This window comes from Lissotriton helveticus, chromosome 1_2 (genome assembly GCF_964261635.1).
Source record: "Lissotriton helveticus chromosome 1_2, aLisHel1.1, whole genome shotgun sequence".
In the NCBI taxonomy this organism is placed as follows: Eukaryota; Metazoa; Chordata; class Amphibia; order Caudata; family Salamandridae; genus Lissotriton; species Lissotriton helveticus.
Window position 1 is genome coordinate 254,172,630 of NC_136058.1, and position 23,723 is coordinate 254,196,352.

Consider the following 23,723-nt stretch of genomic DNA (forward strand, 5'->3'; position numbering starts at 1 on the left):
TTCGACAAATCGCTATGCTTCACCACCCTGCTTCAGACAATCCAGATTTTTTTTTCGCAGCACCCCTCACTAGAACGCCTAGTGGTGCAAGCTTTCCACTCCCCCGGTAGGAAATTTAAGTGAGTGGAAACATTCGGCAAACATGTCTTTTCCTCTACCAGCTTGGCCCTCCACTCAGGGAATGCCAGGTGTTTGTTGGGAAGATTCTCTCACATCCCTTGGGACTCAGTTGCTCAAGTCCTCCCTGGTATGCCTGAATACCTTCCCCTTGTACTCTCTGTTGGTCATGATTCAGCCTCTTCTTAATTCGTTGTCAGTTGGACACGACCGATTCCATCCGCGTCAGTGTTGCCATTTGCCACTATGCATGGCTTCAATCGACTGGGTTCTCCGATGATGTCCAGTCCTCCTTGATGGCGTATTTGATGGGACTCGCCTGTTCAGGGACAAAGCTCGTTCCACTCGCAAATGTTTTAAGGAGAGCAGGGCTCTCTGGGCCTCTCCAACCTACCTCACCAACCGCTGCAGTTCTATCGCTCCTTTTCCGACTTTGCCTGAGGTGTCACTTCCCTCCAGCCTCCCCAGGGAACCAGCACTTTCACAGTAGAAACCAAGTTGCCAAGGTCAGCATGCCACCAAGTCTACACCCCCACCCCCTCTTTACGGCCTCACTTTTCGAACCTCTTTCATGTGCCCTTAGAGGGACAGAGCGACCCGTGGCTCCTACAGATTGTTCGCAGGGAATATCCATTACCCTTTCTTTCTGTCCCACTGCATGATCCACCATATCCCTTGTGACTGACTGGGGACCAACTTTCCCTTGTGTGGCAGGAAGCACACACCCTTTTGGCCAAAGCGGCTTCTGAGAGGGTGCTAGTGCCAGAAGTAAGACCTGTTTGTTACTCCTACTACTTTCTGGTGCCCATGAAGGATGAAGGAGACTTCAACCGATTCTGGACCTGCGTTCTCTCAATACATTCCTCCAGAAGGATTTATTCAAAATGCTCACCCTGGCCCAGGTTGTGTCTGCCCTCGATACTGGATTGTGATATTGGACCTGCAGAATGCCTATTTCCATATAGCCATCTTGCCAGCCCATTGGCGTTATCTGCGTTTCATGGTGTACAGGAGAATTTTCTGTTCCCTGTGCTCCACTTTGAGCTCACCAGTGCCTCTCTGGTGTTTACAAAAGTGACGGCAGTGGCAGCTTGCCTTAGGTTAGGGTGCCAGTCTTGCTCTACCACAACAGCTGGCTGTTAAAGGTGGGCTCACCGCAGGCAGTCGTCAACCACTTCCAGACTAAAGTGAACCTCTTGTTATCTTTGGGGTTCACTATCAATCTGCCAATGTCACACCTGACTCCTTCTTGGGCACTCCCCTTTATTGGAGCCATTCTGGCCTTGGCTCAGTTTCCTGGTTTCAAGCTTTTTGCCTGGGAAAGCGTCCAGTACATTCAGGCCATCCCGACCTTTCAGCCTTTGTCTTTGATTTCAGTGAGGTAGACTCTGGGACTGATGGCCGCCTGCATCCTGCTGGTCACGCACCTCAAGTGGCATGTGCCGGCTCTGAAGTCCCAGTGGGCTCAACATCAAGGGGACCTTCCTAATCACGTTCAGATTTCAGAGGAGATTGCAAAAGATCTGCAACGGTGTTTGCTGGCCGGCAGTTGGATCAGCAGTAGACCTCTCTACCTTCCCTGGCCAGAACTGACAATGGTGACCGATGCCTCGCTGCTGTATTGGGGCGGCCATCTGTGTGAAGTGGCAATCAGAGGCCACTAGTCTTCAGCAGAGTTCCATCTCCACATCAACATTCCGATCTGATGGCCATCTGGATGCCGTTGAAAGCCTACCTTTCATCCATCAAGGGGAGGCTGGTACAGGTGCTCACAGATAACACCACTGCCATGTGGCACTTCAACAAACAGGGAGGGTGGGGGGTCACAGACCTTGTGCCAGGAGGCGTTGGGTCTGTGGAAATGGCTGGACTGCTAAGGAATTTTACTGATGTTGAACCACCTGGCACAATCTTTGAGTCCTAGTGCGGGCGAGCTCAGTCTTCTGCACCTAGCTGATCATGAGGTGCAGGTACACCCTGAGGTGGCAAGGGGTTTCTCCAACAAATGGGGCGAACCTTGGCTAGATCTCTTCACCACTGCTGAGAAAGCAATTCTGCATATTGGAGTTTCCAAGCCATCTCTCACTAGGTTCTACCTTGAGTGAAATTCGAGACTCCTGTATGCCTTTCCACCGAGACCACTCCTGCCCCGAGTTCTCAAGAAGATCAGGACCAACTCTCATCCTCATGGCTTTGGATTGGGCACAGCGTTTGCTATCCAGAACTCCTTGAGCATCTGTCCTCTATTCTGGCAGCCCCTCTAGGAGGAACTGCTGTGGCAGCAACAGGGCAGGTTCTGCACCAGAGACATCACAATCTCCACCTTCATGTTTGTAAATTGAGTTGAATAAGATTGAACACCTTTGCCCTTCGTCTGGAGTTGGTTTATATAGCCAGACATCCCTTGAGAAAAAAACTGTATATGCTTGTTTGGTGTAGCACGTGTCGTTTGACTCCCTCCAGGTCAAGTTATCTGACTATCTCTAGTTTGTTCTGTCTCTTACCCAGCAAGGCTTTGCTTTGGGCACTATTATGGGTTATCTTTTGTCCCTTTCAGCCTTGCAGTTGCCAGATCAGCCCTAGTTGTTTAAGTCATTGGTTGTGATCCGATTTTTGAATGGGCTACAAAACATGTTCACTCCTTCTCCCTTTGTAGTGCCTCAATGGGACCTAAATCTAGTCCTGACTTATTTAATGTGCACTCCGGTCGAACCGCTTCACAGCTGCCTTTTACGGCTCCTTGCTATTAAGACTGTTCTCCTCGCTATTAAGACTGTTCTCCTCATTACCTCTGCATGGCCTGTAAGTGGCTTCAAGCTCTGTGTTAATCCTCAGTCCACTACCTTCTTCCCAGACAAACTGGTTCTGTGACACCTTTCCATGTTGCTCAAACAACCAGCCTGTCAGCGTTTTATGCTCGGCCTCACCCCAAACTCTATTTCCTGGACCGAAGGAGAGCACTGAGCTTCAACATAGATCATACCAAAGACTAACCGGTGGATGATCAGCTCTTTGTGGGGTACGCTGGAGCAGAAAAAGGCAAGGTAGCGCAGAAGAAAACCATCTCTCACTGGATCATGCTCTTCATTAAGATCTGCTACGCATTGGTCAAAAAGCAGCCTCTAGAAGTACTGTGTTTATTCTACAAGGGCCAAATCTGATACCACTATATTAGCACACAGGGTCCTGTTCTAGACATTTTTCGGGTGGCTAAGTAGGCGTCCCTCCCCATGTTCACAGAGCACTAATGCCTGGACAGTCATGTTAGCTGGGGAAGGCTTTTGCCCTCTCGGTCCTGGTGAACCTTCTGTTTTGAGTCCATTCACAGATCTTGCACCTAATGGGTATTGCTTTGGTATCTATTCAGAAGGCTAGAAGTCTCCATCAGAAGAACAAGTTACTTACCTTTGGTAACACTGTTTCTGGTAGAGACTCTGTGGCCACAGATTCCTCACCAACCCTCCCATCCTCCCTATTCTGTGGTTGAACACTGTCCATTAATAGGATCCCAAGTCTAGGAATCTGCACACTGGTCAAACCAATTTGCTTATGGGAACTCTAATCTAGAGAAGTGGACAGTCTTAGAAGCTTGATAGTGATACGTATATTGGCTATGCATGTCACTCTTGGGGTGGAACATTGTCAGTGCGGAGCCTCATGGCACCACCTTCCGGCACGCAGAGGTACGGCTGAAAAGTTCTAAGATCCATTCTGACACCTGGAGAATATTCAAAAGTGAGGAGTCTGAAGCTAGGAAGAGTCTCTACCGAAAGAACATTACCGAAGGTAAGTAGTGTGTTCTTCAATTCTAAGTAGTGAATGCAATTAAAAAGTTATTCATAACTATTGGTTTTGGTCTACTCAAAACTTATTGTGTCAAGTTTGGGAATGCCCTGTTACCGTTTGCTAAACCTTACCAGATTTCAGCCCAAGAGCGTATTGAGATATTAGCTAATTACTAATTGAAAATATGTGGACAATATCAGCACCAATGTTAAATGAGAACATCCAAGAAAATGTTCTGAACTTGTGAGCATGCTGCACCTCTAACTTTTTACAGCCCATTGGCACGCCTAGGAGTTTCATGGATGGAGTTAAACCTTGCATCACTAGTCAATGTGTCCCAGAGACGATGTTCAAAATAGCATTTCAAAATACAATCAGTGAGAAAAAGGACTAACTCAAAAAGTGAGTTCTAGAGCGGAGTCTAGAAAACCATAAAGGTTGATTACAAAATTCAAAATGTCCAACACAGAAATAGTAACGTGCTAATGCAACAAATCTCATTTAAATTCATAAAATCATTGCCCTGAAGGCCCTCCGTGATAGAAAAATACAGAATAACTGTCAAAATCAGAAACAGACTGAGTAACAAAAGTGCAGCAAAATCAGTAAGAAGTCTGATGGCATCCAAAAGGAAAATCGCAAATTCTAGGGTTTATACATTTTCTCCTTAAGAAAGAATTAGAAATACAAAGTCACCATGGTGTGAACAAAGAATTATGTTTTCATTAAATCATATTACAGAATTTTAAAGTGTCTTTTTTTCCGACCACCCTAGCATTAACCCATTACATGAATATTTGTTTAGCCCATTTGACCTAATGCCATCCGGAGTTGTTGGAACAAACTAGTTACATAAACAGTGAATCACTGTGAATCAATGCAATACTGCATGCAGGCAGAAGATCTGGTAAAACATGGCTCAAAGCTCTAGCAGGCTTTCCACGAGAACTAGGTGCAGCAGAAATATAAACTGAGAATAAACATGACGATGTGACATCCGTTTTAGACAAGATGGCATTAAGGTCTGATTTAAGTGTAAGCCATGAAAACACAACTTTACTTATGTTGAAAAGTGGGTTATTGGTAGAGGCAAATGTAGGTCTGCCACTGGCAATAAGGCCACTAACACATGATAGGACTCGGCATAGGTGTTAGAAAATTATTCCTATGCTCAACCCTTGGTAACGTGGCTGCAAGTAGACAGTCTTAACTTCAAAGATAGGTATGTAAAGCATTTAAAAACACAATTTCAGTAATTAATACACGCCACAAAATAAAAATCCAACACGAGTTTTTAATAATATGTAATATTTTTCTCTTTAAAATGACACCAAAACGACAAAAATCCAATGTAGGGAACCGGAGATATGAATTTTCAAAGATTTTATAAAATATAGCACTTAGATACCGGGCCGCGATAGTCCGGGCCAAAGTCAAAGTTTCAGGCTAGGCGCAATGGAGCCCTGAGCGGTCTCAATTTCTACCTTCACACTTAGAAACTTTTCTGGAGCTTTTCTCCTCGAGGCCCCTCAAAGCTCCTAGTCAGTCCGAATTCGGTGAGGGTTCACCGACTTGACTTGTGACGAGGTCTCGGTCAACTTCCCTGGAGAAATTTCTCAAGATCTCTTCAGCGGGGCAACCAAGGAATCCAGGCTCTCGCTGTTTTTCCCGGTCACCTATTCTACGAGCAGACTTAGAAACTTTTCCGGAGATTTTTATCGCGGGGTCTCTCGATGCTCCTCATGTAGCCGGATCCGGGGAGGGTTCGCCAGCTTCAAATTTTCTCTAGTCCCGGTCAATCTCTGAAGTTTGAGCGATGGAGCTTTTAGCGGGATGAACCTGGTTTGCTTGGCCGGCTCGCAGTTGAAGGCAGGCGGCGTGGCTGGCCAGGTTGAGACGGTCCCTCTATGGAGCTTTTTTTTTTCAAAGTTGGTCCAAAGTTCTCCAAACTTCTTGAACTTCTTAAAGTTCCTCAAGGGGTCCCAAAGTGTTTCAAACTCACTCCAAGAGTCTGGAAGCTCCAAGATGGTCCTTGAAAGTTGAGGACTTCAGTTCCCACAATCCACTGGTACAAAACCCTTACAAATCCACTGATGGTTCTGCAAGGTGTAAATTTAGTTGGGGATGTTCCAGATGAGCTCTTTTAACGGTATCTTCCAGGGAGTCCACTCTTTAGTTCTTTTCAGCAAGATAATCCAGAGGGCTGTAGTTTCAGGTGGTGTAGTCTTCAGAGGTCAGGCCTTAGAAAATCTTTGCACAGAAAAACTTCTCAACAGGGCACTTCTTGCTTCAGTAAGTTTCAAGCTGCAGATTTGGAGGGCTCTGCCCCTCTCAGATACTTATTCCAAGTTCTCTGGGTTAAGCAGGAGGTCACTTCTGACCAATGGGAGCAGGGTAACTCCTCCTATATTTGACCACATCATGTAGAGTGTGGCATTGTTTTGTCCCAGAGTGCATCAAATCTTCCAAATCCATAATGGCTGATTTTCCAGCAAGGAGGTAAGAGCTCGCTAAACACACCCCTAGGATGGCTAATTTACTTAGACTCTTCCCCCCTGCATTTGCTCATACCTTCCTTAATCCTACCATCTGCCTAAGGTGGGAAGTTCTCAGCTGAAAATGACAATGGTCTCTACTCTCCCCTTTGAAGAGCATAGTTTACGACTCCTCCCCCATGCCTGGCATTCCTATGGAACAGCACAGCACAGTGCCCTGCCAGCAGAACTGGTTAACCCCAGGTGCTCTTTATAACCTCTTCAAAGCAGCCTGGCTAATCCACTTAACTCTGACCAATCAGGGCAGACCACTGGAAGGCTGAATTTGGACTTGCAAACAAGAAACTCTTATAACTTCTTGTATGAACACTTTTGGAGAAATTAAACAATATATTGTTGGATTCATTAATACCATCCTGGGAAGTCTTTGAATGGCATTTCTATCCCTCTCATATCAAGAGTTAATAATCAATAACTTCCTACCAGACTTTAGGGATTCTGAATCTGTAGAAATATTGCAGATTCTCCCTCCTAGCATCAAAGTCGAATTTGAGCAGCACTTTACCATAATGTGGGGAGTGAAATGTGAAATTTCACTTTATCCAGGCATATAAAATCTCATTTTATAAGGGTGTACCTTATAAATACCTGACCCTCCACCCCTGGGATACCTAGGGAGAGGTGTGGCGCGACGGCCAGGGCGACTGACGCTGGAATCTGGGGACCACGGTTCGATCCCCGGCTCTGGCGGCAGGTTAGCCCAGCACCATGTGACTCTGGGCAATAGCTCGCTTAATCTTCCCGACGGCCCCCAGCACCTAGAGACCCTTACGGGTGATTGTGCGCTTTACAAATGTGGACTTTACTTTACTTTTAGGGGAGACTCAGGGGAGGAGGGGGGAGGGGTGTCCCTAATATGTAAAAACATTGGAGGTTATCCATTTTTAAGTAAGTGCCCCAAACACCAAAGTCGAGTTTGGGCACACTTCACTTTTTAAAAGCAGTCCTGGCACCCAGGGCTGTTTTTAAACTGACCTCAGGCTTCAGCAGTGCACACATGCAAGTGCCGAAAAAGGCTGCTGGCCTCTAAACTGCCATGGCCCAGGGTGCTGGGGACTTCTAGGTCGTTTCAATCCCCCTACCCTATTATATACTAGGGGCCTATAGGGGAGGTCATGCCAATCACATGGGTACCACATTATTGTGTACCCTGGTGTATGTAGGTGTTTTAACTGTATTCTAATGTCTCTTTCAGCATAGCACTGGCCCTGGGCCTGGTTAGGCAGAGCCCAGGGTCAGTCAAAATCAGTTACCACCAGTAACAGTCAGCAAAAAGTTGGGGGGTGCTCAGGGCACAGGATGACTTTGCAACAACATGACAAAACTAATTTGTTTCAAATGTAAATGCCTCTTGTCAAGTATACACATGTAAATGCGAATCTGGATTAATTACTCTGCACACTATTAAGGTACATTTATTTTTAAATGCACAAATGGCTTATCAAGCTGATAGTTTTATTTGTACTGAATATGGTAAAAAGTAAACAAGAGAGAGATATTAGATCTCGAAGGAGGGTGTTTGAGGTGGTGGTAAGTTTTCGAAAATAAACTAAAAGGGAGTATGTAAGATTAGAAAGAGGGGGATAGAACTGCGTATGGAAAGGGGGTGGCAGGTTCAAATATGTACTTGTGGGTGTACGGGGTTTCTGACAGGATTTGAACTTCGTTATTGGACAGGCCGTATTAACAACTTTATTAAGAAAAGCATAAACAGGGAGTTGGGGCATGAGTGAGATGGCCGGTATAATTTGGAGGTTGAAAACTATAGCGTGTGGGGATTGAAATAAGGGGGATTTTGCTTGGAACACGGAGGAGTTTTCATTTCATTTCATTTCATTTGGAAATTTTATATAGCGCAACAGATGCCTCAGCAAAGGGGCGTCCCGGCGCTTCAAGTCAAGCCAACAGAGTGTAGAAGCTAGGCCCTAAGAGGAGAGACTAGACCCTGGGAAATAGAAAAGTTTTAATAGCTTTACGAAAAGCCAGAAGACAATCTAAGCGGCGGATCTGCACAGGAAGAGAGTTCCATAATTTGGCAGCAAGGTAACGAAAGGACCGACCGCCAGCTCTAAGTCGTTTCACCCGGGGCACCGTGACAAGGCAGTGCTCGGCCGAGCGTAGCTGGCGCGAAGGTACATAGGGGATAAGTAAGTTGGACAGAATCTCAGGGGAAGATTTTTTTACAATTTTGAAGGATAAACATAGGGCTTTGAACTGTATCCTCCGAGGCACAGGCAGCCAGTGCAGCCGCCGCAACGCACCTGTCACAGAGCCCGTTCTAGGGAGTAGCAAGAGAACACGAGCAGCTGCGTTCTGCACTCTTGAGAGGCGCGTGACTTCCGCCTTATTGGCTCCCAGTAGAAGTGAATTGGCATAATCTAGCCTGGAGAGGATAGTAGCTTGGACTATCAGCTGGCGAGTGGGAGGGTCAAAGAAACCGAGTATGGGACGAAGACCTCGGAGAAGACCGAAGCAAGAACCAACGATCTTCTTGGTATGTTCTTGAAAATCCAGCTTGGCATCAAACCAGATCCCCAGGTTTTTCACTGCCGATTTAGGAGTGGGGGCACCACCCATGGAGTTAGGCCACCAGTGTTCACTCCACAGTCCCTTATCTTTCCCTATCAATAGTACCTCTGATTTGTTGGCATTGAGTTGCAAGCAGTTCGTGGTCATCCACTGCGCGACCGCTGCATGACCAGCCTGGAACTGAGCGGCAGCCCGAGTGTCATCTTCGGAAAGGGCCACCACCAGCTGAGTATCGTCAGCGTACGAAATCATGGACAAACCATGGTCTTTTGCTACCGCCGCCAGAGGTTGAACGTAGAGGTTGAACAGGACCGGGCTAAGAGCCGAGCCCTGAGGAACCCCCTGCTTGATGGTATGGGCATGGGAGAGGAAGGGGGGGCCATGGGAGAGGAAGGGGGGGCCATGACCTGGAATGCTCGGTCAGAAAGAAAGGAACGGAACCACTCCAGGGCCGGCCCTATCACTCCCACCTCCTCCAAGTGATGCAAGAGAATCTTATGGGAGACAGTATCGAATGCCACGCTGAGGTCGAGCAGGATAAGCGCCGCAGTCTTGCCCTCATCCAGGATGGTACGTAGATGTTCACATACTGCTATTAGTGCGGTCTCGGTGCTATGGCCCGGGCGGAACCCGTTCTGGGTGCGATCTAATGCGCCAGAGTTACTCAGATGTACAGAAAGAATTTTGTTAGCGTGAGCTTCAGCAATTTTAGCGACCCAGGGTTTAATCTCACACTAGTAACCTTGAAAGGAAGGGATTGCAGGGGGATATATGTATACGGATGGGCATGTTTTTTCACAAAGGCTGGTTTTATATCAGGATGCCACATAGAGCAACACAAAGTTTGCATTTGAAATTAATTTTGATTATGATGTGTACGGGGCTGACGTGTACTTCTAATATTTATAGATACCCCTGAGGAAGGTCATAAGTGAGACCGAAATGCATTGGGTGAAAATATGCAGGAGGAATGGAGACAGATTACGTGCCTGGGTATAGGCCCGGATGGGAAATTCCAGTGGCATTTACAATGCTTGAAAAAATTGCTTTCCATTTCCTTGACGTAACGGATAAAACTGGATGAACTATGCAAATAAAATTTGGATGAACTTTGACAAAATTGTTGAGTACGTGTAAATATTTTGCAAATGTGCAAAAGGCTGTGCAACTCACAGTGACATGAAATCTTGCGTGTCACTATTGTGGGCTAAAAAGTAAACAAGATCATATTTGTTTATGTATTTCTAGAGCCCTTTGTTTTGATTGTTGCACTGCTTCTTGTTTGCTTTTCCTGCTCTGTGATTTACTCAAATCTTTCATTTTCAGGGAATGATGGACTAATCTTGCTAGCAGACATTTTTGCAGATGATTCCTTGTCGCGGGTTCATTGCCTGGATGTTAGGTAATCAGATGTGTTTTATATTGCCTTTCTGTGTGTGATTATTTTTAGACATTTCTTTAAAAATTAATTGATTCAAATAAATTCCCTTTTAGTTATCGATGAGCAACCATTTTTTCGCCTTCTAATGTTTCAAAAGGAGCTCTTCCGTCTAATTTGAAATGTGAACATTCCTGCAGTCAATACAAACCTGCTGCAGCAGGACTACTTTGTTTGCTTCACATAGATGGTTTAAAAAGCATTGGTAGAGAAGGAGCACAGCAGTTGGAGGCAAAAAAGCAAGGAACAAGACACACCTTCCTGGGAAGAACAAAGTGAATAGGAGGGAGGGGAAGGGTGGAGGTGGAGAAAAAGGTCCAGATGGAGGCAAGTCAGGAGTGAGGTGGGCGTGGAAGCAGAAAATGAATGGAACTGCAAATGAACAGTGTGGAGGCATAGACATTAAGCAAACGCCATGAAAGGAAATTGATTGAGAAAGTAAAGCTCTTGGCAAACACTTACTGGGCTAGTGTGGCGAACAATTGCAGATTTGAGTTTGAGAAAAGACACATCGGGCTTAGGAAGAATTGGGACCAGCCAATAGAGGTCCCCATTTCCTAGAAGATGGGACCGGTAAATCCTCAGGCACCAGACCCCTGGTCGACAGGACGACAAACCTGACTGAAGAATTCCCATAAGACATGATGCAAATCACGTTACACATCTCAGATTTCACCTACTGCGTAGATAGTGGAATAAAAGCTTTCATGTCAGATTCCATTTCTCTATGTACTCCAATATCAGTCCCTGGTCTAGTTCAAGCACAGTGTTCGTTGCAGGTGCGGTTGTGCATTGATATTGTGCAATTCTTTAAGGTTTAAAATTAGGGCAGTGAAAAAAATGGAAAGATAAGTAGTGTAAGGATCTCTACAGGGAGTGACTGTCAGCAACAGAAGCAGCAAGAATTACATAGTGTGCATCAGGAGGTTCTGGACCTACTGCAACAGGAGCAAAGAGTAGAAAGATACATAAAAGGCGTATGGCCTAGTTCAACAAATGTGCAATGATAGATGTACTTCATTAGTAAAATGGCGGAACATGCGTTCTGCGGAGATAGTAAGACCACAAACAGAATCTGTGATTGGCTTCAAGACTCTTCAAAGTCAAATAATAAAAGATTAGAAACTTTGCAATCACTTATGCCCCAGAACAAGAAGTTTGGGATCCAAGAAGATGTGTAAAACACATTAAATAAATGGCTGCCTGAGACAATAAGTTACTTTGCGACTATGATTCGTGACTTGAAACCGGTGCAAAGATTGTAGATTGAGGAATAATTGATGTTGGAAGAAGTGGTGGTCGGGTCACACTGAGTTCCAGTCTGTGCACATATTTGTGAAAACCGTCCGTTGATGGGTGGTTTTCCATGATGACAATTCTTGCGGCATACAACCAATCCAAAGGGAGAGAGTCCTTAGCCAATACAACAAGTTTCCATATGCCCCACTTTTCAGGGGTAGATCAGCAGAGGGCACAAACTACAGAGCACATAGTCTGGCAGGTAAGGGACGACCCAGAAGAAAGCTGCCAGCCTCCCACAATATCTGCACACAGATTATGGACTCACAAATTGTTCCATTGCCACCCAGGTACTACATGAAGAGGTAAATACTCGCCAATAAATATGGTAGTTATAACTTCCTTCTAGAGATCTAAGAATGAGTACCGTCCTAGAAGAACACGCTACACTGACAGGTGGCATAAAGACCAAAAGATCTTCTGCTCGACTTCAAGGTGTAAACCTGCCATTTGTAGAGAAAGACTACCATTTTCTTCTGGAATGCAGCAGGCCCTTCAACCAAAAAGACGGGCTATTTATGGATAAAACATATATATCTGATGCAAAATGAGGAAGAGTATTGGTTACGTAAATGCACTTGAATTGTTCCATTTCAAGGAAAGATCATTAAGAAGTTACACTGCACTGCACTAAGGTGATAAGCACACGTTGTGAATTCATATGGATATTGTAGTAATTTCATATGGAGACAATGTATTATTACTTTCCTTTCCAGCCTTGAGAAAGCTCTACAACGATGTTGCTTGTGTCTACAAATGGCTAAAGTCATGTTTGCTGACATCACAACAGATTGAACAATAAATTAAATAAAATCACTTATCTGAATGGCAATTACGATAAATATAATTGGATGACATCTTAGAAAACTATGGCTTTGTAATGTAGAGATTCAAAGGTGTTCCATTGTAATATAAGGAACGTATGTATAAATCTAAAATTATGACTGTGGTGGCACTTAAAAAAAAAAGCAAAGTGAAGTTCATTTAGGCAGCCAAACCCTTCAGGAAGTCAACGCCTGTTTGCACATAGACCAATATAGGGTATACAACAGATAAGGCAGAAACCACCTTAAATGCGATATTGCATTTATTTTGTGATAAAGAATGGAAGCAGAATTTCTGAATATTTTGGTAAGATAGTACAGGCAAAAGTTACAGCTTCGTGGCTCAGAGAGCGGGAACATCGGACCTAGACCACAATACCCAGTCTTCAACCATTTGCACAATGAATATTGCAGAAGAGGGTTCACTAAAACCAGTCTTAAACTCGGACTGCGCCTGAAAAGAATGTTCGAGGCATATGGGCTGCAGATGGTACATTTATGAATAGATCGCCATCTGGTGTTGGGCTCGGATGATTGCACTTTGTTTTTCTTCTGGAGAAGTCTTTGTCGTCATAGGTGACTCCTCCTCTCGGTGTTAGTGCGCATTAGTGCGCATGGGCATCGGCTCCATCCTTAGATTGTTTTTTTCCGCCATCGGGTTCGGATGAGGATCGAAGCGCTCCGGACCGACTTCAACAAAGAAGGTTATAACCGGCGCGTATTCCTTTCCAAATCGACGGTATCGTTATCGAACGCGACTTCACTCCATACCGACGCGATTCGAAGGACGACGACTACGAGAAACTCGACGTAGTCCAGCCCGGGGTCCATGGAAAGGACTCCATTCAAAAAATGTCCAACGTGTGGTGCTAAGTTCCCACACAAGGACCTACACGAAGTGTGCAACCTCTGCTTGTCCCCTGAACACGAATCCAGGGACTGTGAGGCCTGTGCAGCGTTCTCGTCAAAGTCGACGATTAGAAACCGTCGAGCCCGAAGACACGAGGTATCGAGAATGCAGTCACAAGCAATCCCGGAGCTGTTCGAGGACCAGCACCCAGAAGAGGAGGAAGAAGAGGCCGACGAGGCGGGGTCAGAAGCGGACGAGTCCGACGTCGAGGAAATCGACGTCCAACAAACCGTGAGTGACGACGTCCCTTTACCGAAAAACAGACCCCGCACGGTGTCGACCCCGCCCTCGAGCCCGGTCAGACAACCGAAAAAAGTTTCCAACGCCCCGCCTTCGAGCCCGGCAACGAAACCGAAACCGAAACACTCGGTCCCCCATCATAGTGGTTCCGGTTCCGATAAACCGACCACATCGACACCGAAGCACCAGGTCAAGGAAAGCTCGAAGTCGAAGCAGTCCATGTCGACACCGAAGCACGCTTCGGCGCCGAAAACACCCTCGACACCGGGGACATCTTCGATACCGAAGAAGTCGGATCCGAACAAAACTTCGGCACCGAAAATACAAATGGACATTTCAAAGAAAAAACACCTTTCGGAACCGAAAACTGCGGTACCGACACAGGAACACGGAACGGATCCTAAACAAAAGACTTTGTTTATTGACCCAAAGACTGGCAAGGTAGTCACAGAACTACCTAAAAAGAGGAAACATGAACATTTGGACGACAAGGCTCATCCAAAGAAGAGAACAATGGGGACGAATACAACTCCTCCCCCTTCTCCCAAACCTCACACACCATCTTCGCCTCTTCCTCACAATAGGCCAGATATTCCTCCCACACGTCCATCTACACCTACAACAGATGGAGAGAGTGACACAGGGGAGGCAGGACACCCTGGGGATGATGAGGACATAATCCCAGAGGAGGCAGACCCATGGGAGGAGTATAATGTGGGATCAGGTAATGATACCGACCTTGAGTCATATCCCTCAAAACCTTCACCTCCTGATGACAATACTGGGTTTGCACAACTCATTACTAGAGCAGCAACATTTCATAAGGTAGACCTACATACAGAACCTCTAGTACAGGACTTCTTATTAGAGACACTACCTACTGCACAAAAAACATCAGGAACACTACCAATGCTAAAAGGCCTTCTCAGTCATACATCAGAGATATTCAAAGACCCAGTGAGGGCTAGGGTATTGAACCCAAGAATTGATAAAAAATATAGGGCAGCTCCAAAAGACCCAATATACATTAAGGGACAAATTCCTCTAGACTCACTAGTGGTCACAAACGCTCGCAAGAGAGCAAACTCTTTATCTACAGGAGAAGCGCCACCTCCTGACAAAGAGTCTAAACTAATAGATGCCTCTGGCAAGAGAGTAGCATCTCAAGCGGCAAACAGTTGGCGCATAGCTAATACGCAAGCACTACTTGCAAGGTATGACAGAGCGCATTATGATGAGTTAGAAACACTCATCAAACATCTCCCTAAAGAACATCAAAAGAGAGCTGATCAACTTATACAAGAAGGGAAGTTAATTACTAACACTTCAATAAAGTGCGCCCTAGACGCGGCAGAAACTGCGGCAAGGTCGACAAATACAAGCATCATGTTAAGGAGACATGCATGGCTCAGAGTGTCAGGATTCAAACAAGAGGTACAAACCTCGTTACTTAACCAACCTTTTGATGGGAAAACACTTTTTGGCACAGGGACAGATGAGGCCCTAGAAAAAATGAAAAAGGATACAGAAACGGCTAAATCAATGGGAGCATTGCAACAGCCGACACAAAGAGGTTCCTTTCGTAGATCCACCTATAGAGGATGGATCCAAAAGTACAGGTACAAACCAACAGCAAACCTCTTTTACACCTACATCACCCAGAGGTAATTCTAGAGGTGGATACAGGGGTAACAACAACAAGGGTAGAGGTCGCGGAAACAACAACAACCGCAACTCTCCAACCCCAAAACAGTGACTTCATAGAGCTTCCCCCAGACCATATAACACCGGTAGGGGGACGCCTATCACAGTTCCTACCTGTCTGGGAAAACATCACATCAGACAAGTGGGTAAGACAAATTATCCAACATGGTTATTGCCTAGAACTCACAGCTACCCCACCAAACATCCCCCCCAAACAGCGTCCAATGAAACAAGATCACCTGACACTGTTAAAACAGGAAGTAATATCACTGCTAGAAAAGCATGCCATAGAGAAGGTTCCACAGCACCAACAGGGAACAGGAGTATACTCCCTATACTTCCTAATCCCCAAAAAGGACGGGTCTCTAAGGCCAATACTGGACCTAAGACCTCTCAACGCATACATAAATTCGGAACATTTCCACATGGTCACGCTCCAACAAGTACTTCCTTTACTGAAGAAAGGGGACTTTCTTTCTACACTGGATCTAAAAGACGCTTACTTTCATATCCCTATTCACAAAGCCCACAGGAAATACCTCAGGTTTGTGGTAGAAGGACAACATTATCAGTTCAAAGTCCTCCCATTTGGTGTCACGACGGCACCAAGGGTGTTCACAAAATGCCTGGCAGTGGTAGCAGCTCACCTAAGAAGACAACAAATTCATGTCTTCCCATACTTGGACGACTGGCTAATAAAAGCCAGGTCGCAAGAGGAGTGTCTGCAACACACACAAAAGACAATTCAGCTACTACACCAGCTAGGGTTCACGGTGAACTACACAAAGTCACACCTACAACCAAACAAAGTTCAACAATATCTGGGGGCTACCATAGACACAGAAAAAGCCAAAGTGTACCCCAACCCAATCAGAGTCCAAGCAATGCTTACAATCATTCAAAGATTTCAGCCACAACACTCACTAACAGCAAGAGTGTTCATGCAGCTATTAGGCATGATGTCATCCTGCATACTGCTAATACCATATGCAAAACTACAAATGCGTCCGCTACAAGAATGCTTAGCGACACAGTGGAATCAGGCTCAAGGACAGATTACGGATCTGGTGTTGGTAGACGACCGCACACACCGCTCTCTGAAGTGGTGGAACAGAACAAACATTACCAAGGGGCGGTCGTTCCTAGAGCCAATTCCACAGGTGACAATAACAGCAGACGCATCGCTCACCGGATGGGGAGCACATATGGACAAATACACAGTACAAGGAAGGTGGAGTGTGCAGGAAAGAACACTGCACATCAACTATCTAGAACTACTGGCAGTGTTTCTAGCATTGAAAGCCTTTCAGATACATGTTATCCACAAAGCAGTCCTGATCAGAACAGACAACATGACAGCAATGTATTATATTCAAAAACAGGGGGGGACGCACTCTCTCCAATTATCCAGACTAGCACAGGAAATTTGGAGATGGGCATTCCTCAAAACATCTATCTGTTAGCCGAACACCTACCAGGAGTTCAAAACCAGATAGCAGACATCTTAAGCAGACAGTCGGAACAAATACACGAATGGGAACTGCACCAACAAATACTGCAGCCATTCTTCCAAAGATGGGGACAACCAGAGATAGACCTATTTGCCACTCATCAGAACGCAAAATGCCAAAGCTTCGCGTCCAGGTACCCACATCACCTGTCGCAGGGCAATGCGTTATGGATAAATTGGTCCAACAAATTTGCATACGCTTTTCCCCCTCTCCCACTAATCCCATTAGTGGTCAGGAAACTGCAACAACATTCAATGACCATGATACTAGTAGCACCCACGTGGGCAAGACAGCCGTGGTTCACCACGCTCCTGCAACTCTCACAAGTGCCACATCAAAAGCTACGAATTCTACCCATGCACCTTACACAGAACCATGGAGAAATAATGCACCCAGATCCAACTCAATTGAACTTAGCGATCTGGCTCCTGAAATCCTAGAATTTGGGTACTTAGATCTCCCCCCAAATTGCATGGAAATAATTAAACAAGCGAGACGTCCAACCACCAGAGCATGCTATGCAGCTAAGTGGAAGAGGTTTGCTATACACTGTACTAATAACAATATCAACCCTCTAGACGTATCAACAAGGGAGATTATTTGCTACTTGTTACACTTACAGCAATGTAATCTAGCGTACACATCTATCAGAGTACATCTAGCAGCTATAGCAGCATACCTACAAAACAGGCAGCGCATATCACTGTTCAGAGTACCAGCGATAAAAGCATTCATGGAAGGTCTTAAAAGAGTCATTCCACCAAGATTACCACCTTCCCCAGTCTGGAACCTCAACGTAGTACTCACCAGACTAATGGGGCCACCCTTCGAACCTATGCATAGGTGCGAAATACAATTCCTTACATGGAAGGTGGCATTCCTTATAGCCATTACCTCACTCAGAAGAGTAAGCGAGTTACAGGCATTAACAATACAAGAACCATTCCTACAGATACACCAGAATAAAGTGGTTCTTAGAACAAACCCAAAGTTCTTGCCTAAAGTAATTTCAGCATTCCACATCAATCAGCCAGTGGAATTACCAGTCTTCTTTCCAAAGCCACAGACGGTGGCAGAAAGGGCTCTACATACACTAGATGTTAAAAGAGCCATTTTGTACTACATAGAAAGAACACAAGACTTCAGGAAAACTAAACAACTATTTGTAGCATTTTCCCCAACACATAAGGGCAATCCTATCTCTAAAGCAGGCATCGCAAGATGGATTGTAAGATGTATACAAATATGTTACATTAAAGCAAAGAGAACATTAACTGTTCCTCCTAGAGCTCATTCCACAAGAAAACTAGGAGCATCTATGGCATTCTTAGGGAACATTCCCCTAGATGACATATGTAGAGCAGCAACTTGGTCTACACCACATACATTCACAAAGCACTACTGTGTTGATGTACAGGCTGCACAACAAGCCAGAGTGGGCCAAGCTGTATTAAAAACTCTATTTCAGACAGTTGCGACAGACACTGGTGACCACCGCTAGGGAGGTAACTGCTGTACAATCTATTCATAAATGTACCATCTGCAGCCCATATGCCTCGAACGGAATATGCTACTTACCAGTATGCATCTGTTCTTGGCATAGAGGGCTGCAGAGTGGTACATGCCCTCCCTGCCTCCCCGGAAACCTGTGTCTGTCCCAACATTATCTTATTTAGATACATTTACATGGGCATATCTTTATGTACTACACTACACTACTCCATCTAACCCTACTATGGCAAAACAATCTAAGGATGGAGCCGATGCCCATGCGCACTAACACCGAGAGGAGGAGTCACCTATGACGACAAAGACTTCTCCAGAAGAAAAACAAAGTGCAATCATCCGAGCCCAACACCAGATGGCGATCTATTCATAAATGTACCACTCTGCAGCCCTCTATGCCAAGAACAGATGCATACTGGTAAGTAGCATATTCCTTGTATTGTTTCCACTAAATCCTTCACTAAAAGAAACGCCTCCCTGGATGCAGGCAACAGCTTGTCATTTCATGGCTTGCAAGATCAAGGAATCTAGGCTTTGTGAAGCAGAGTACATTAAAATACTCCCTTCAACACCCAGAAGAACTTGTTGGCAACCAAGATCATGTATTCTGGTTTGCGAATCTTTTTGCTGCAGTCCAACATTACATTTTGATTTGAGCATACCTCGGAGCTCATTAGCACTATCTCCGATTATTGAGCATGTTTTACCCATTAACATATATTTTTAAGCATTTGGGGTTCATTTGCTTCTTTTTTTATTATGCATTTTTAAGAATGCTGCTGTAAAATGAAAGGTAATCTGTAAATAAGCTTCTACAAATTTCATATTTTAGATGTAAAAAAAATACGAAATTCTTGATAACTTCGTCATGTGATGTTCGGTACAGTACTGGCAAAGATTTTATCTTTGGATTGTTCAAATACTTTGTTAACATTTTAGGCTTTCTGTTCTCCAAGGTGGGCCTTCGTGCTCCTAGAAGCTAAAGTCACTGTTGAAATTGTCATTTGAGCATTTTCTAGTATTTCAGCACAGAATATTGCACAATTTATGCATTCTAATTTTTGTGATTGTTAATGCCTCTTTGCCTGTCCCTCTGAAAGAATGACATTAGTCAAAACAGGGTATCCTATAGGAGGATGTTGTAAAACAAACTTTATTTCCTTGTTTTCTGAATCTGCATTTTGATGCCTGTGCTCAAGTTCTGTTGAATACCATATGTCTTATTTCTGTGCTTTCCAGTTCAAACTGCATCAAGTCAGATGGACTGCTCAAGTTTGCCAAGAAGCTGGAGGATAGTCAGCAAAGGGGAGTCCGGCTCAAGCTAATGCTGCTTTCCCTCTCTCAGAACCTGCTGGATCGGGATCCCATGACAGCCCAAGAGGCGCTGCGCCTCCTCAATGGCATGTGCTCCGTGATCAGTGACAAGTGGGACTCTTCCCATGCCTTCTCTGACCATGTCAGCGCCATGTGATTTGGACTTTCGTTCTCCGAAGTGCTACTAATGTACCTGAGAGGAAAGAATATGGCATACCCACGTGGCGGGGGAGAAGCCCTACTTGGAGCAGAACAATTGGACTGAGAAAGGCAGCCTGCCTCAATGTGGAAAGAAGGCATTTGATTTGATTGCAAGCCATACAGTGGAGCTAAGACACTTTAATTGATTGTTTTGTTTTTTAATCCTGCTTCCACATGATGTGTACAGACTGGTCATGCCCTTTAACTGCAGTAAAACCTAGGTTGTAAACTCTTTCTAGGGTGTGAGTGGGGACACTTAACATACAATGGGCGTAAAACCCTAGTGAGGTCCTTGTGCCTTTGCCACTTATTTGCTTTGATTACATGTTCTTTTGAAACTGTTAATTTTTTGGTGATGGCCTTTCTTATACTTTACCGCCTAGTCAATGTAAAGTGCATTACATAGAATTGAGTGGGCACAAGAGCTAGAATCCTAATAATTTGTGCTGCAAAAGAAAAATATTTATGCTACAAAATGTAAATAATAAAATTATGGGTGGTCTACTGTATTGACTTGTTTTAGAGACAGTTTGCATTACAAACGACGCCGTCAGTATATAGCTCCTCCTCTTTCTCTAGCTAGGTGAAATTAATCACCATGCTTACTATGATCATATGAAGCTGCTGGAAGAGTAGGAAAGAATTGGGTTTAGTTTTAGGGCATTTTTACAAAGTCAGTGGGGCTCCAGTGCAAGTGGTTTTAAACTAATGCAGCGGTCTGAGAATTTTGAGAACAAAATCTGAACTTTGACAACAAATATCCTATTTAAGGCAGCAATAACTTGTGGCAACATTACTATTGTAAAACTATGCAGCTCTCCAGAAAGGGCATTTTTACCCAAAAGGTAGAAATGGGTCACTTTAAGGTAAACCAACTACCTGACTGACAGGACATTGAGGGCATATAAAAACAAGTTCTTGCCTTACAAAACAAATGCTAATTTTAAGATATACTTTGGGCGCTTTTGAATTTAATTTTCTAAGAGAAAGGGAATTGTCTTATGAAGAAAAGCTTCTTTTTAATGCATTAATAGTAATTGTTACCTAATTTTCCCCTAGTTGTTCAGCAGGGGAAACATTTCAATTAAAATATAAGTAAACTCAAACGTTTACATTGAGAACGCATATAAAGATCTATATGTCTATATGTATTGTTTTATTATTCGCTTAACAGTTCCTTTACTTTTATGTATTACAGCACGCCTCATGCAGAATAGTCAAGAGGTGCCAAACTAATTGGTTATTGTGAGATTTGTTAAGGCCTAAACTGTTCTAGTTGAACAGAAGAGGTACTTTGCAATAGATGTGATCACTGATTTGGTTATATGGAGAGCAAGGTAGATACCAGTGATCCTGGCATTTTATATTCAACTATGACTTTTTGGCACCAGAAGAGGCAGTCTGGCTACCCCATAATTTGGTTATTCGGGGACACTGGAACAGCTCAGTTACCTCTTTAGTTGGAGATACAAATGCTGAAATGCACTTTTACAATATTAGATTCTTTGCTGAGGTGTAAAACGTTTGAAAGATGTTACTTGGTTCTATGTTTTGGTGCTAGAAGAGACAGTCTAGCTGCCCTGTAATTTGGTTCCTGAGGGACGCTGGGATAGGGCTCTTACCTCTTGAGGTGCGGGATACAAGTGCTGAACTCACTTTTGCAATATTTAGTTCTTTTCTTGGGCATAAAAAGTTTGAAAGATATTTGGTTCTGTGTTTTATTGCATTCTTTAAAATTCAGTAGTCGTTCAATGGGTCTTGAGTTTTAGTGATTCGTGACAGAATATCTAACCAATTGCAATGGTTCAGACTTCATGTGTGCCCACTCAATTCTTCTGTTAACACTGGAATTCTGTATATTGGGTTACAGAACCAGACCCGTGCTTTGCTCAGCTGACTTCAGGTGAATTTACAAATGGCAAGTCAGAGCTTATTTTTTTGCTGGTTCCTTGTACCCAATCGGCTCTTTTAATTTACACATGTCCAGTGGAAGGACTTTAATGATCTGATGTATGCTTCAGAAAGATGCTGTTTCATAAGTTAAACAGGCAGATTCTGCAGGATATTAAATTAATCTTTGTAAAATTAAAACACAGTACAGAACTATGCTGTTCTATGGTGATGGTGGTCTCAAACAGAAAACGGACTCTTCAGGACAAGGAATGCCGAGCAGTTCTACAAGTTGTTTTAATGCAGACACAAACGTATTTGGATCTTCTCACTGTAGTTGATCCGTTAACACCATTTTGAGCTGTTGGTTGCACAATTAGATGACCTTGTGCTGCCTCCCTCATTTCGAGTTTCTCACCCACCTATTACTATTACTTTTTTTCAAAGTATCTTAGTATCGGTCAAAGCAACCCTGGCAACTGCTTTTGATGTTTTTGTTGCCCAGGTATTTCAATTTCTTTATTTCTTGCCTTACATTATTTCTTTCCCTAGATTTCCAGAATTGTCCCTTAGTATATGGTCGCATTGGATTTCAGATAGATCCTTCTTGTTAAAATTTACTGCCAAGCATTTGAATCCATGTCACTTGTGTCTGTGGATTCATCCCTCAGCTCTGAAAATGGAAGTGCCTTGCTCCAATCATGCTGAAACAAACAGTTGCTTGCTTCCCACAATCTAATCTTGATTGGTGGCTTTTGCAGGCCATCAGGCTTAGAATCTGTCTACTATTTTACTGATTGTATGCTGGACCGTACTTGATTCTTCTATCAGAATATTAGCATTTCGTAAGACCGTGTTAAACCTTTACAGTGTGATGCGACCAAGTTCATTGGTAAGTCTCAGCAGCAATTGATTTTGTCTCCTGGTTTATATGCCAAAAAAGCCATCTTTACTGAGATACTTTTATTCACGTTCAAGAGCGGTGTTCAATGGTCCAGCATCAGGTTCTTTCAGTCTTCCACTGCACACGCAGAAGGAATATAGAAGAATTTACTCGCCAACTCTTCGTGTCAAACTTATTCATATTGATTTTGATCATTAGATGGGACTCATATTTATACTAATTTAATTCTTTTTTTAAGAGAAAATATTCATTACAGATGGGGCTTCCTAGTAAAATACGCATGACCGCACTTGTGGACAGCTGAGAGGAAGTGCTCTCCTTACATTAAACTCTTTACTCATTTCTATTTTCTTCTTTTCATGGAACAAAGTGGCACTGTAGCCTGCGCTAGCACAGTTTGTACATTTAAAATGCAGACTTCTTGGATTTCAAAGCCTTGCCCACAAATATTTGCCATTGAGGTTTTAAGTCTGTATGGTACACGTTTTATACACATTGTCAACTAAAATTTCATTGGCAGTCTAGCCCAGGGTGGCCGCTAAGGTGTTAATTAGTACTGTTTCCTGCTTCGTATGATATTTTCTTTTAATAGTGTTTAATACAGACATCCACAGCCTTATACTGTATGAAGTAAGGGTGATATGGGTGTTGATATTTCTGGACATCTACTTTTACTTCAAAATTTAGATTAACAAATGAGGTTTTTTGGGGCGCAACCCTGCTGATCCACTTTGAAAGCACAGCGCCACAGATCCTTAAGCAGCTTGTGTATCCCAGTTGCCTTATGTACTTTTTCTTCTCGTGCAGCTTCTTGGAATTCATAATTGCACAATACAAATGTTTTGTTTCTTGGTTTTCAAATTACAGTGAATAACTGTATTTATTCTATATAGCACATGCATTTTTGTATTCTAAATTACTTTTTTCAATGTGAGCAGATCTGCAAAGAGACAGACCTTTCTTTTGATGACCTCTTTGCATGTCTTCCATGATCA

General features: G+C 43.9%; 1 protein-coding gene across 1 annotated transcript in view; it reads left to right on the top strand.

Moving 5' to 3' along the window:
* LRRC41 (leucine rich repeat containing 41) overlaps positions 1-21,636 on the top strand; it is a 158,485-nt gene extending 136,849 nt beyond the window's left edge. The window contains exons 9-11 of the mRNA XM_078671696.1: positions 10,314-10,389; positions 19,659-21,087; positions 21,133-21,636. Coding sequence (XP_078527822.1) covers positions 10,314-10,389; positions 19,659-19,890 — 308 coding nt within the window. The 3' untranslated portion in view covers positions 19,891-21,087; positions 21,133-21,636. The remainder of the gene's footprint in view (positions 1-10,313; positions 10,390-19,658; positions 21,088-21,132) is intronic.
* The last annotated feature ends 2,087 nt before the right edge of the window (positions 21,637-23,723 follow it).